Source organism: Meleagris gallopavo, chromosome 3, assembly GCF_000146605.3.
Source record: "Meleagris gallopavo isolate NT-WF06-2002-E0010 breed Aviagen turkey brand Nicholas breeding stock chromosome 3, Turkey_5.1, whole genome shotgun sequence".
NCBI classification, from domain to species: domain Eukaryota; kingdom Metazoa; phylum Chordata; class Aves; order Galliformes; family Phasianidae; genus Meleagris; species Meleagris gallopavo.
This window is the reverse complement of record NC_015013.2, coordinates 3178430-3190309: the sequence shown is the minus strand read 5'-3', so window position 1 is coordinate 3190309 and position 11880 is coordinate 3178430. Positions and strand designations below refer to the sequence as shown.

General features: G+C 40.4%; 1 protein-coding gene across 4 annotated transcripts in view; it reads left to right on the top strand.

The window, feature by feature from the left end:
* KCNG2 (potassium voltage-gated channel modifier subfamily G member 2) overlaps positions 1–11880 on the top strand; it is a 64488-nt gene that overhangs the window by 27330 nt on the left and 25278 nt on the right. For 2 of the 4 annotated variants that reach the window (XM_003204691.4, XM_031552719.1), the window contains exon 2: positions 8243–9060. In XM_003204691.4, coding sequence (XP_003204739.1) covers positions 8317–9060 — 744 coding nt within the window. In that variant the 5' untranslated portion in view covers positions 8243–8316. Of the gene's footprint in view, positions 1–4934; positions 5973–6001; positions 6239–8242; positions 9061–11880 lie in introns of those variants that run through there. The other 2 variants (XM_031552720.1, XM_019613688.2) reach the window with 2 other exon arrangements.

Genomic DNA, 11880 nt, shown 5'->3' with positions numbered 1-11880 from the left:
TTTTTTTTTTTTTTTTTTACTTTTTTGAAAGTAAAGCCAGCAACATCTATGGTAATGTAAATGTCTTTGTGATTTTTGAAATCTAGATTTATTCGAAAGCTCCTTTTTGCACTGATGCCTCTACTTCAGCAAGTTTCCTAAAGAATGCTTTAGCTGCTTCTGATGTTACTATCCCACTTTTATTCCTTATGAAATACTTTTTATGACATAAAAGTAGGAAAGCAACAGGCAGAGTTCAGACCCCTCTTGTACATGGAGGAGTACAAACGTGCAGTAAGATTGTTCTTGCTTAGAAAACTTGAAACAAAAACTTGCAAAGAAATGTGAGACAAATACTGTATTTACTGTATAATGATGCTTTAGCATGGAGTGGGGAGCTGAGGTTGAAAGACTTGGATCAGTACTGCTGTAGTTCACTTCTTCCTAATTTTGTGTCCAAGTCACAGTCTCTTTTTGACTTTACTTACTGCTTATGTTTTGGTATGTTATTTGATCTACTTGAACACATGTAGAACAGTTACTTTAGCAAGGGAATTTGAGTGTAAACATAATACTGTTGCCCAAGGTAGTCTAATGCAGCTTTTATGAATGCTCTGTTGTCATGGAAAAGTATCAGACCATGCAAAAATATTCGATGAGGACAAACTCTGAAGCTAATCCACTGAGTTAGAAGTCTACTTTTTGCTAAGCTGTGTCTGTTTTATTGTTTCCATATGCTAGTTGTCTCATTTCCTTTTCTTTTCAAAATTTCTGTATTGCATCCCATCTGTTCTGTGTTCTCTAAGCCTCTGGGGCAGGTGCTGTTGTCTCCTTATGTTTCCACTATGCCTGGAAGGAACTCCAGGTTCTACTAGAATGTAGTAAGTACAAAAGTAAAGTGAATCTCCTGAATGTTTAACTCTGTCTTAACTCTAATGACACCAAATGTAAGGTCAATTGCATGTTTAAGTTTTACTACTAAAATAACTGTGTACGTTGTAAATTATAAATAATGTCACAGTAAGTTGTGGGAATTGCTTTGGTAGTAGGCAGCATTGTCAGCTTCCAATATGTTTCTGACTGAAAATGGCTGAGCACTGCAGGATGGATTCACTGAATCAAGTCTCCTTGGACTTGAGAGAAAACATTTTTTGTGTTCACCCTAATCTATGTTTCATGTAAATGACTTTAAATTATGACACAATAACCTATACTCTGTCAAAGCGTGTTTCATTTCATGTGGAAAATTTTAAAACATTGGTTACTAAAAAGCTTCATGGTTTTCCTTTTGCTTCCATAGTATGAGTGTAAACCTTCAGAACTTTGTAACTTACAACAAAAGTTAAAATAGAGTATTTGCAAAATCACAGAATACCTGAGATGGGAAGGGACCTCTGGAGGTTATTTACTTTGACCACCAGTAGGTCAGCTGGAGATTGTATCCAGATGGTTTTGAGTATTCCCAAGGAAGGAGACTACATGACCTCTCTTGGCAACCTTCACAGCACCAGTTTCTTAGCCTTAAGAAAAATACAGGAAATAACAACAATTTCCTATATTTCTATTTGTGCCTCTTGTCCTTTCACTAGACATGACTGAAAGAGTCTGGCTCCATCATCTTTACTGCCTCCCATTGTGTACTTAGACACAGGTAAGATCAACCTGAACCTTCTCCAAGCTGAGCAGTTGCAACTCTTTTAGTCTTTCCTTATATGCTGGATGTTCTTAGCTCTTAATACTTTTATGGCCCTTTGGTGGTCTTGCTCCAGGGCATCCAAATCTCACTTATACTAAGGGAGGCCAGAACTGAATGTCACTGCAAATGTATCTCACCAGTATCTCACCTCTCAACCTGCTGGCAGCAATCTTCCTAACAGCTGAGGATGCTGCAAGGGTATGTTGCTGGGTCGTGGCTGGTTTGTATTCCACCAGGACCTCAATTTCCTTTTATGCTTTCTAGCTGCTTGGCACCCTACTTGTATACGGGCATGGGGTTGTTCTTTCCCAGGGGCAGGACCTTACATTTTCTGTTTGTTGAACTTCAAGAAGTTACTGTCAGCCCATTTCTCCATCATGCCCAGGCCTCTGTGAGTGCAACTGATGCCTCAGCAGCTACTTTTGTCTGCAAAATAGGTGAGTATGTACTCTGTCTCATCTCACAAGGTCATTAATGATGATATCAAAAAGTATTGGACATTACTAGTGACTGCTACATTCAAGTTGCACTTTTTGCCATTTGATCACTACCCTCTGAGCTCAGCAGTTCGAACGGTTTTCAGATCACTTCACCATCTACTTAATCTAGTTTCTGTTTAGTCAGTTTCTCTGTGAGGATACTGTGGGCATCCCTGTCAAAAGGATTGCTAAAATCAATATGAAAAGTATTCACTGCTCTCTCCTTGTCCACCAAGCCTGTCATTTTGTCACAGAAGGTTACTAGGTTGGTCAGGCAGATTTCCCTCTTCTTAAATCCTTGCTATCTGTTTCTAATCTCCTTCTTCATGTGTTCCAGTGGCTTCCAAGATTATTTGCTCCACCGCATTTCTGGGGATCAAGGTGAGGCTGACTGCCCTGTAGTTTCTTTGATCCTCCATCCTGCCCCTCTTAAAGATAGGAGTGACATCTATTTTCTTCCAGTACTCAGGAGTGTCTCCTGATTGAAAGATTTTCAAGGATTGCCTAACAGTGACATCAACCATCTTGCTTGGTACTTATGATTGTATGCTATCAGGTTCCATAGGCATGAGTATGTCCAATACAGTCAGGTTTTCCTAGCTGGGTATTTCTTCACAAGGGGTGAGTTTTCTGTGTTTCATACTTTCCCTTTGGTCTTGACAGCTTGGGATTTCTGTGGGCAAGTCTTAACAGTAAAGACTAAAGTAGATGGAATTAGATAACTTAGCCATTTCTATTACCACTATGTCTGCTGTGCCATTCAGTCAAAGGCCAATGTTTTCTCTCATCTTTATTCTGTAGCTGATACAAACAGAATCTCAGAATCACAGAACTGTGGGAGTTGGAAGGGACATCTAGAGATCATCAAGTTCAACTCCCTTGACAAAGCAGGTTCCCTAGAGTAGATTGCATAGCTAAGCATCCAGGCAGGTCTTGAATATCTCCAGAGAAGGGGACTGTACTACCTCTGGACAGCCTGTTCCAGTGTTCAGTCACTATCACAATAAAGAAGTTCTTTCTCTTATTTGTATGAAACTTCCTGTGTTGCAGTTTTTGCCCATTGTCCCTTGTCCCATCACTGCACATCACTGAAAAGAGCTTGGCTCCATTCGTTTGACTCCCGCACTTTATAACAGTGATGAGATTTGTTCTCAGTCTTCTCCAGGCAGATCTCCAGATCTCTCAGCCTTTCCTCATAAGGCAGACAGTCCAGGCCCCTAGGCATCTTTGCAATCCTTTGCTGGACTCTTTTCAGTAATTCCCTGTCTTTTTTGAGCTGAGGAGCCCAGGACTAGGCATAGTACTCCAGATATGGCCTCATCAAGGCAGAGGATACAGGGAGGATCACCTCCCTCGACCTGCTGGCCACACTATTTATAGTGCACTCAGGATGCCGTCAGCTCTCTTAGCTACAGGGGCATACTGCTGGCTCCTGGTCAACTGTTTGTCCACTGGGACACCCAGATCCTTCTCTGCAAAGCTCCTTTCCAGCAGGTCATCTCCTATTCTGTATTGATGCATGCGGTTATTCCTCCCCACTGGTAGGACTCTGCACTTGTATTTGCTGAACCTTATAGGATTCATCTCTGCCCAACTTTCCAGCTTGCCCAGGTCTTGTGGAATGGCAGCACAGTGTTCTGTGTGTCAGCCACTCCTCCTGGCTTCGTATCATCAGCAAACTCACTGAGTGTGGACTCTGTCCTTCCAGCTGTGTCGTTGATGAAAACGTTGAACAAGACTGGGCCCAGAACTGACCACTGGGGAACACCCCTAGCTAGGGGTTTCCAAATGGACTTTGCACCATTGATCACAACCCTCTGAGCTCTGACAGTCAACCAGTTCTCAATACTGCTTATTATGCACTCATCTATCCCACTCTTCTTAAGCTTACCTATGAGAATGATATTGAAGACAGTGTCATAAGCCTTGCTGAAGTCAAGGCACACAACATCCACAGCTCTCCCCTTATCTACGCAGCTGGTGATGACATCAGAGAAGGATGCCAGATTGGTCAAGCATGATTTCCTCTTGGCATATCCATGCTGACTACTCCTGATAACCATCTTTTCTTCCACTTGCTTGGAGATAGCATTTGAGACCAGTGAAAACACATGTAAAGCCAGATATGACTTAGATGCAAAAATGCTGATAAAACAGGATGCTGAAGAATGTTTGTGAGAAGAAAGTTGATGAGGGCAGGCAAGGTGAAAAGACCAAAAGTGGGGAAATAGTTCCCTCTCCATTGAGGGGGAGGCTTTGGGTATTCATTTAAATACTTCGGTGAAAAATATCTGTATGCTGTATGAACAGCAGCATGCTGTTCTTGTCTGAACTTGTGTGTGTATGGAGACACACACTTGCATGCATATAGAGGCCAAAGAAATTATTTCTCAGTGTATAAAAATTGTTTGGCTCTGCTTTAAAAAGGAAAGAATCCATAGTTTGTATAACCCACCCTATATGAGATCATGTAACTGAAACATTTATATAGCATTTCTTCCACAGCATTTAAAAATGGTGAACAACAATATCAAGTCAAATTCTGTCGTGTGTCACTGCACAGGGCAGCTTATTCCATTTTATTAGTATTTTAATAGTTCTTCCTGCACCCATGTGTCTGATCAAACAGTATAAATGCCAGATAGATTATAATGTAGTATCACTTCTGGATGCATTGGCTTTTAAAGTTAATCTTGAATGGGATACTTCACAGCTTTGTCAAATAGTGCTGTTGTGCTCTTTATATCTGTTGTAATTTCCGTGGAAGTAAATGGGAGGCATTACTTTTAGAGTGCCCTATATATATTCACAAAATAAAAAGTTAACCGTCTGTAAGTCAGAGATTTGGTAATAAAAAATATGCTTCCAGATTTTCACATTCAGTTAGCTGCTGCTTGGAAGAAAGAAGGAACAGATAAACGATTACATTCAGAATACTTTTATGAAATGTATCTGGTTCCTTTATGCAACAACCTGCTATGTGGAGTAGAGGGGAAAAGCAAATCCCGGCCTTGATGTCAAAACAATATAAAGTAGTTTTTAAATGTTGACTTGTGTAACAGCCAAGGCATGAAAACAAAAGCACATTGCCTGGAGTAGTGATGATGAATATTTCATCTTACTGACAAAAAGCAACAAGAGACTAAATCCTTAAAGCAAATGCTGTGCTGACAATGCACTCTCATTATGACAGTAACGGTATTTGCAGTCCCAGCTGCACTCAAGCCGGTGCTATAAAAGCACCCATTTCTCAAAATACGCATTGCTGCTACTTGTCCTTCACTGGCCCCTAGTCAGAGGAATGAGCTTTGGTCTGTTGTTTGGTATTGGATATCTGAACAAATTTTTTCTGATCCAGATGAAGCTAGAGGCATTCTGGCATCATTAGCTCTTCTGAAATTTTTACACTGACTAGAAGTATATGTTGGTGTTAGAGCACACTTTTTTGTATGTAACCCAGCTTTTCTCTAACTTTTTTCAACACAAATGCCTTACAAAAATTTAATGCTTATCTTCAGTGAAACATAGAAGGAAGAGTGCCACTGCTATTGCTGTGTGGCTGTAATATTTAGAGTGTGACTCATGGCCTTGAGTAGCAAGCACTCACTACTTGTTGGAGATTGTTTTGATTAAGTCTAATGAACTGAGAGGTAATGAGTTGATTATGGATTAAGGAGATGCTTCTCTGTCAGTGTATTCTAATGTATGCTCTATCTTTTCCTAGCACCCACCTGTTCAGTGTTCTCTGCAGCCTGAAATATGGGACTCAAAGGGAATTAGAGAATGTTGCTTCTAAATTATGGAATTACTGCCTTATGGTAACCATCAGGATGAGGACTTCCTTTACACTTTTTCTTCTTTATTTTTTTCGGTTTGCAGATTTTCCACATTCTGTGCTTAAGATTGTTCACCATCACTGCATCCATTCTTTGTCCAGTCTTTTACATAGTCCTAATACTGACACCAGTTTCTTGTTTCCTTCTTACTACTTACATGCTATTACACAGTGGCATTTCAAGACGTACTATTACTGATGATTTGGAGAAACAGGTGTGGAGAACTTAGGTGGAGAGCTTTTTTAAAGGTGAGGAAGCAACATAGCAGGTGAAAAAATGTGTTCAGGAGATCTGTGGATTGTGATGTAGTAAAGGAGGGGTAAGCAGAAAGCACAAACTGAATCCTGGAGTTACACACAGTGCTTAATTTGATAAGGCAGAGTAGAACAGTAGATTAGACTACTTAGCCCCCTGAGCAAAGCTTCTTGCAAGGAGAATCTTTTGCCTTACATTAAAAAGCTTCTAGTTTCCTTTTTGTCTTGCAGCCTGAGTAGGAAAGTATGGTAAAGTTATGTTCCTAGATTCTTTTTGCCATCCTTGTGAGATTACAGTCACACAGAGACACAGAATTGTAGGGGTTGGCAGTGGCCACTGGGGATCAAGTCCAGCCCTCCTGTTAAAGCAAGTTCCCTGGCTGGGTGGATCCTGAGTATCTCCAGAGAAAGAGACTCCACAGCCTCTCTGAGCAGCTAGTTCCAGAGCTCTCACAGTTAGAAGTTCCTCCACATGTTTGTATGGAACTTGCCGTGATGCAGTTTCTACCCACTGCCTCTTGTTCTTTTGCTGCACGCCACTGATAGGAGCGTGGACCCACTGACTCAGCTCCTGCACTTTAGATATTTATTTATTTATTTATTGAGATCCCCTCTCAGTCTTCTCTTTTCCAAGCTGCAGAGTCCCATATCTCTCAGCCTTTGCTTGTGTGGGAGATGTTTCAGACCCCCAGTCATTTTAGTGGCCCTTCACTGGACTCTCCAGAAGTTCCCTGTCTTTTTTGAGCTGAGGAGCCCAGAACTAAACACAGTACTCCAGATGTGGCCTCACCAGGGCAGAGGAAGTGGGGAGGATCACATCCTCTGACCAGCTGGCCTCACTCTTCTTCATGCACCCAAAATATCATTGTTTGTCATGGCCAACCTGATGTCCACAGTGACACCTAAGACCTTCTCCTCAGAGCTCCTTTCCAGCATGTTTTCCCCCACTGAGACCAATGGGAAAAATCCAGATTATTTCATCCCAATTGTTTGTTCAGAAATGTCTGTCAGGAAGAGGGCAGAACAGTCAACACCTTACACCAACCTGTAGCCTAATGTGATCATGTGGATTCTGCATTATCTGGAAATAAAAGCAGCAGGTGGGTTGCTTCCAGCTCTGCTTTGTTGTGAGGTTCAGTCTCCCATTTTGGAGCTGCTGCCAGGCTGCAGGGCACCCTTTTCACCTTCATCAGACAAAAACATACCAGAATCTCAGGCAGCACCCGTGATCCAGAGCATTTCTGTTCCAAATCACCACCTCACTCGCAGCTGGGATCTGCACCTCTGTGCAAGAGATGTTATTATACTTTATGGCTGTTACCTCAACATTGAGAGCACAGCTTTTCTTCTTTTTGGAGGGTGGGACTCTTCTGGTAGATACGCCCAATACAGCTTTTAATCCACTTTATTGGGCTGCCAGTGGCAAATGAATCTTGATAGTACATGCTCTGCACTTAAGCACCCAAGCTGGTTTGGGTGCTGCCTGCAGATTCTCAACTCCAACATATTCATTGCAGTTGATATCTAAGATTGGTATATTTTAAATAGGAATTACCAGCATTACTGCAATCATATTTCTGGTTGTACTGTAGGCATACACTTTATCCTCATGCTTCAGGCGTTTTTGTAATTAATAAATAAAGTAGATGGGCCAAAATAATAAAAACTTAAGTTGCTAAAATGAAAATTGCCATTTATCTAAAAGCCCCAGTTTCTCTTCCCTTAATGCCTGGGATATTGCTTAAACCTCTAGAAAAGACATTTCTGAAAATGATAATAAACTGTTTTTATTCCCAGTCATTCACTGACTAAACTCTCTAGAAGTAGACACGGCTTCCAACCTTACTGCAGTTTAAGTTCTTAATTTCTGGGTACAGAGCGAGTATAATTCTAAGATAATAGGATGAAAAGTAATGTCATGGAGAAAAGTTTCTTGGGATAGTTTTTTTCTCTAGCAAAGCCCTCATTTTATTGCCGTTTAAAAATTCTGTTTCACAGACCGACTCTCCAATCAAGATCCAGATGCCTTTCTTTGAGTAGCCTCCCAATGACCTCAGCAAACGTATCAAGAAATGGCATTACTCACTGGGAATGCAGATCCTGCGTTCAGCTCCTACTCCTTCAGTAAGTTGGAAAATTTGTGTGAAGTGCAAACCAAGAAAGGATTTTTCTACAGAAAGGCCAAACTTTTGCACCCCAATGAAGACTTGTGCTACTTAGCACGCCTGGATGACCGGACCAGATTTGTGATCATCAATGTAGGTGGTATTAAATACAAAATTCCTTGGACCACCTTGGAGAACTGCCCTTTGACCAGGCTTGGGAAGCTGAAGTCTTGCAACAATTATGATGAGATCATGAACATCTGTGATGACTATGATGTTAGCTGCAATGAATTTTTTTTTGACCGTAATCCTAGTGCCTTCAGGACGATCATGACTTTCTTGACAGCTGGGAAGCTGAGACTTCTCAGGGAGATGTGTGCTCTTTCTTTTCAGGAGGAGCTTGTGTACTGGGGGATAGAAGAGGACCACCTGGAGTGGTGCTGTAAAAAGAGATTGCAACAGAAAGAGGAGGAGGCAGCTGAAGCCAGGATGTATGAAGGGGAGATGATGTTTAGTGAAACTACTCAATGTGCCTTCCAGGACAATAACTGGTTGAGTTTGTGCATGAGAAATCTCAGGGATATGGTGGAGAACCCCCACTCAGGGATTCCAGGGAAGATCTTTGCTTGTATTTCAATCTCTTTTGTTGCCATCACTGCAGTCAGCCTCTGTATCAGCACCATGCCAGATGTCAGAGAAGAAGAAGATCGGGTGAGTGCAGCTTTTCTCAGAGTAAAGTATTTTGCCTTGCTGTCTCCTTGGGGAAGGTGACAGGCAAAGTGACCAAGGAGTTTTGGTATTTGATATTCATTTTCACAGGTTGCCCAGAAAGTTGTGGTTGCCCTATTCCTGAAGGTGTTTAAGGCCAGGTTGGATGGAGCCCTTAGACTGGCTTAGTGATTGGCAGCTCTGCCCATGGAAGATGGGGTGGAACTATTTAATCTTTGAGGTCTCTTCCAGCCCAAGCCATTCCATGATTCATGATACAGAAACGTTTATACCTCTTAATCTTCACCAATTTGCACAAAGAGATAGCTTTATCTAACAGATTTATTTTCTGTTACTGTTAACAAGATGATAAACTAGCTGCTGTGGTTATAAAAATTAGCTTTGCTTGAGACTTAATACTTTGAAGTGTTAAAAGCTAACAGATCCATTTTCGTTAAAAGTACTTTAACATACTGCTTTTAATGAATTATCAGCACCTGATTGTAGAAAACATGTTTAAAAATACTTTGATGCTATAGGCGAGGTAAAGGGCAGGGAAGCTGGGGCAGCAGTGTAACAGCAGAAACAGTAAATGTCCCAGTTTTCAGACGTATGTAGTATTCTCAAATGTAATTTGTGGATGCTTCATGCCCTTGAAAATCAAGTCTATGGATATTATGTTTATTTCAACGAATTTCCTAAGGGTTTAGTGCTTTACTCGTGATTCACGTTCCTAGGATTAGCTGTATGTAGGCCAATGAGAGCTCATCTGAAGACAGATAGAGAAGGGTGTTTACATTTTCATTAGTATGCGCTAAAATAAGTGGGTGAAAGAGTTTGTAGCCTCTTTCTTTAGTTATACTCAAATCTGTCAAAGATGGTAAATATTTGGCCATCTTTTTCAACTCCATGGTCATTAAAGGTGATTGTGAAATTGACCTACCAACGCAGTACTTCATCCAGTTGAGTTCTGTCTATTAACTGAATGCTGAGCTCTTCTACAGTAGATTTTTCTTTGTGTGCTGTCATCCAAGTGCTGAATGGCTTGTTGCTCACTGCTGTTGAGAGAGTGGTCATTAACTGGCAGGAGACACTTAGTGTTTTGTACCGTTGAAAGTAAAAAGCATGTTGATGGAATGGATCCAGCAATTCCACAGAATCCCATGCTGCATTTGACTGAGTACTTCATGTGCAGTTAAACCCTACTCTCTGTTTGCATGCTCAGGTTAGGTATCAGCTGAGTTGCATGATTTGAATCAAACTTACTCAATAGCAGCAGTTCACTCCAAGAAAAAAAGGACATCACATTTGGCATGTTGCTTAACAGTTGAGTTATAATAAGATCTTTGTTTTTAAGGCTTTTTATCATCTCAAATGTGAGGATAGCTAAACTAGGTACAAGTTAAAAGTTATATTGTCCTAGTGAGTAAATAATTTTTAAAAATATTATTTCCAAAATGCATGCCTTTTACTCTAATTAACTAGAACTGCTACAGTAAGCTGGAATTTTAAGCACAAGGGGTATTTTACAGTTGAAAACTGCAGTGCATTCAGTGTTTACATGTCCCTGGGATTAAGTGAGAACTGAACAGTTGCTGGCAGAATGATCAATTAGAGGTTAGGTGCCTTATATTTTTACTAATTATCTAAACATAAATGGGGACTATCCACTAATAAAATTTCTTGGGTGGAGCACAGTAATAAAAAGGATAAAGCAAACATGTTACTGGAGTTCTTGGTAAGCTGGAGCCATTAAAAGCACATTTTCTTACAAGCAAGTATGAAATTGTACAATGAAAATGAACACCAATTTGCTCTCACAGAAGTGGAAAGTCTGGAAAGGATTTAGAGGAAAAGCAACTGAAGGTGAGTTCCTACTGCAGTATAAAGTCAAAAAGGTTAATGTAGCCCTTGAGTAGGAAGCAGTTATTAGAAGCCAGAAGATTTTGTGGCTGTATGTGGCACTGGTGCAACTGACATAAGAATACTGCAGTCAGTTCTCGCGTTCATTTTCTGGTAGCTTTTTCATTAAAAAAAAATATATATATATACACATGTATATATAGGAGAAGCTGTGAAAAAACTACATATTAGGCATCTGGAGAAAATGCCATACAGTAAGAAACTTAACATTTTCATTTGTCTGGGTTATCAAAAAGAAGATTTTAGGGTGACCTGATGAAGCAAAAAAAGAGGTTTTTTGGGGGAGAGTGAAAATACATCATCTAGAAGACCTTCAAAATAAGCAGAGAAGGGATGTGTGATTCAAAGCTGTAACCTGATAAACATAGTTGTCTATGTTCAGTATCACAGTGATTAATTACTGGGGCAGACTAGGAAGAGAATTAGTGAATCTTGTATTTTTTTATGTTTTCAGTTCAAAGTTTGATGCCCTTCTGGTTGTTAGCCTTCAGCTAAACACATTCTACTTAAATCAGAAATAAATTACAAATTTCTCTTCAGGTTGCAAAGGTGAAATGCTTGTGATAAAAAGGAGATCAGAATAAATGATCTGTTTTTCTGTGTCTTTAGACTCTAAAAGTGCAGAGCTCCTGTAAATAAGCTTTGTTCTCCCGTTTGCACTGAGGACAGCAGACAGAGTGGAAATTGTTTTTTATTGAGACAAAGGTATTTCTGTAGCACAAGGAATAGGTGAACGATCACTTTTAACATAGCTTATTTTATGTAATGTTCCTTGCCTGCTAACTGGGTCAGTGCAGGTCAGCACTGTATTTGAATTGTAATTAGTTGTGCCAGGAGACTTGCACAGTGGCTGATTTTTGTCCTGTACAAATGAATGTAAATTTTTATGGAGATGTTCTC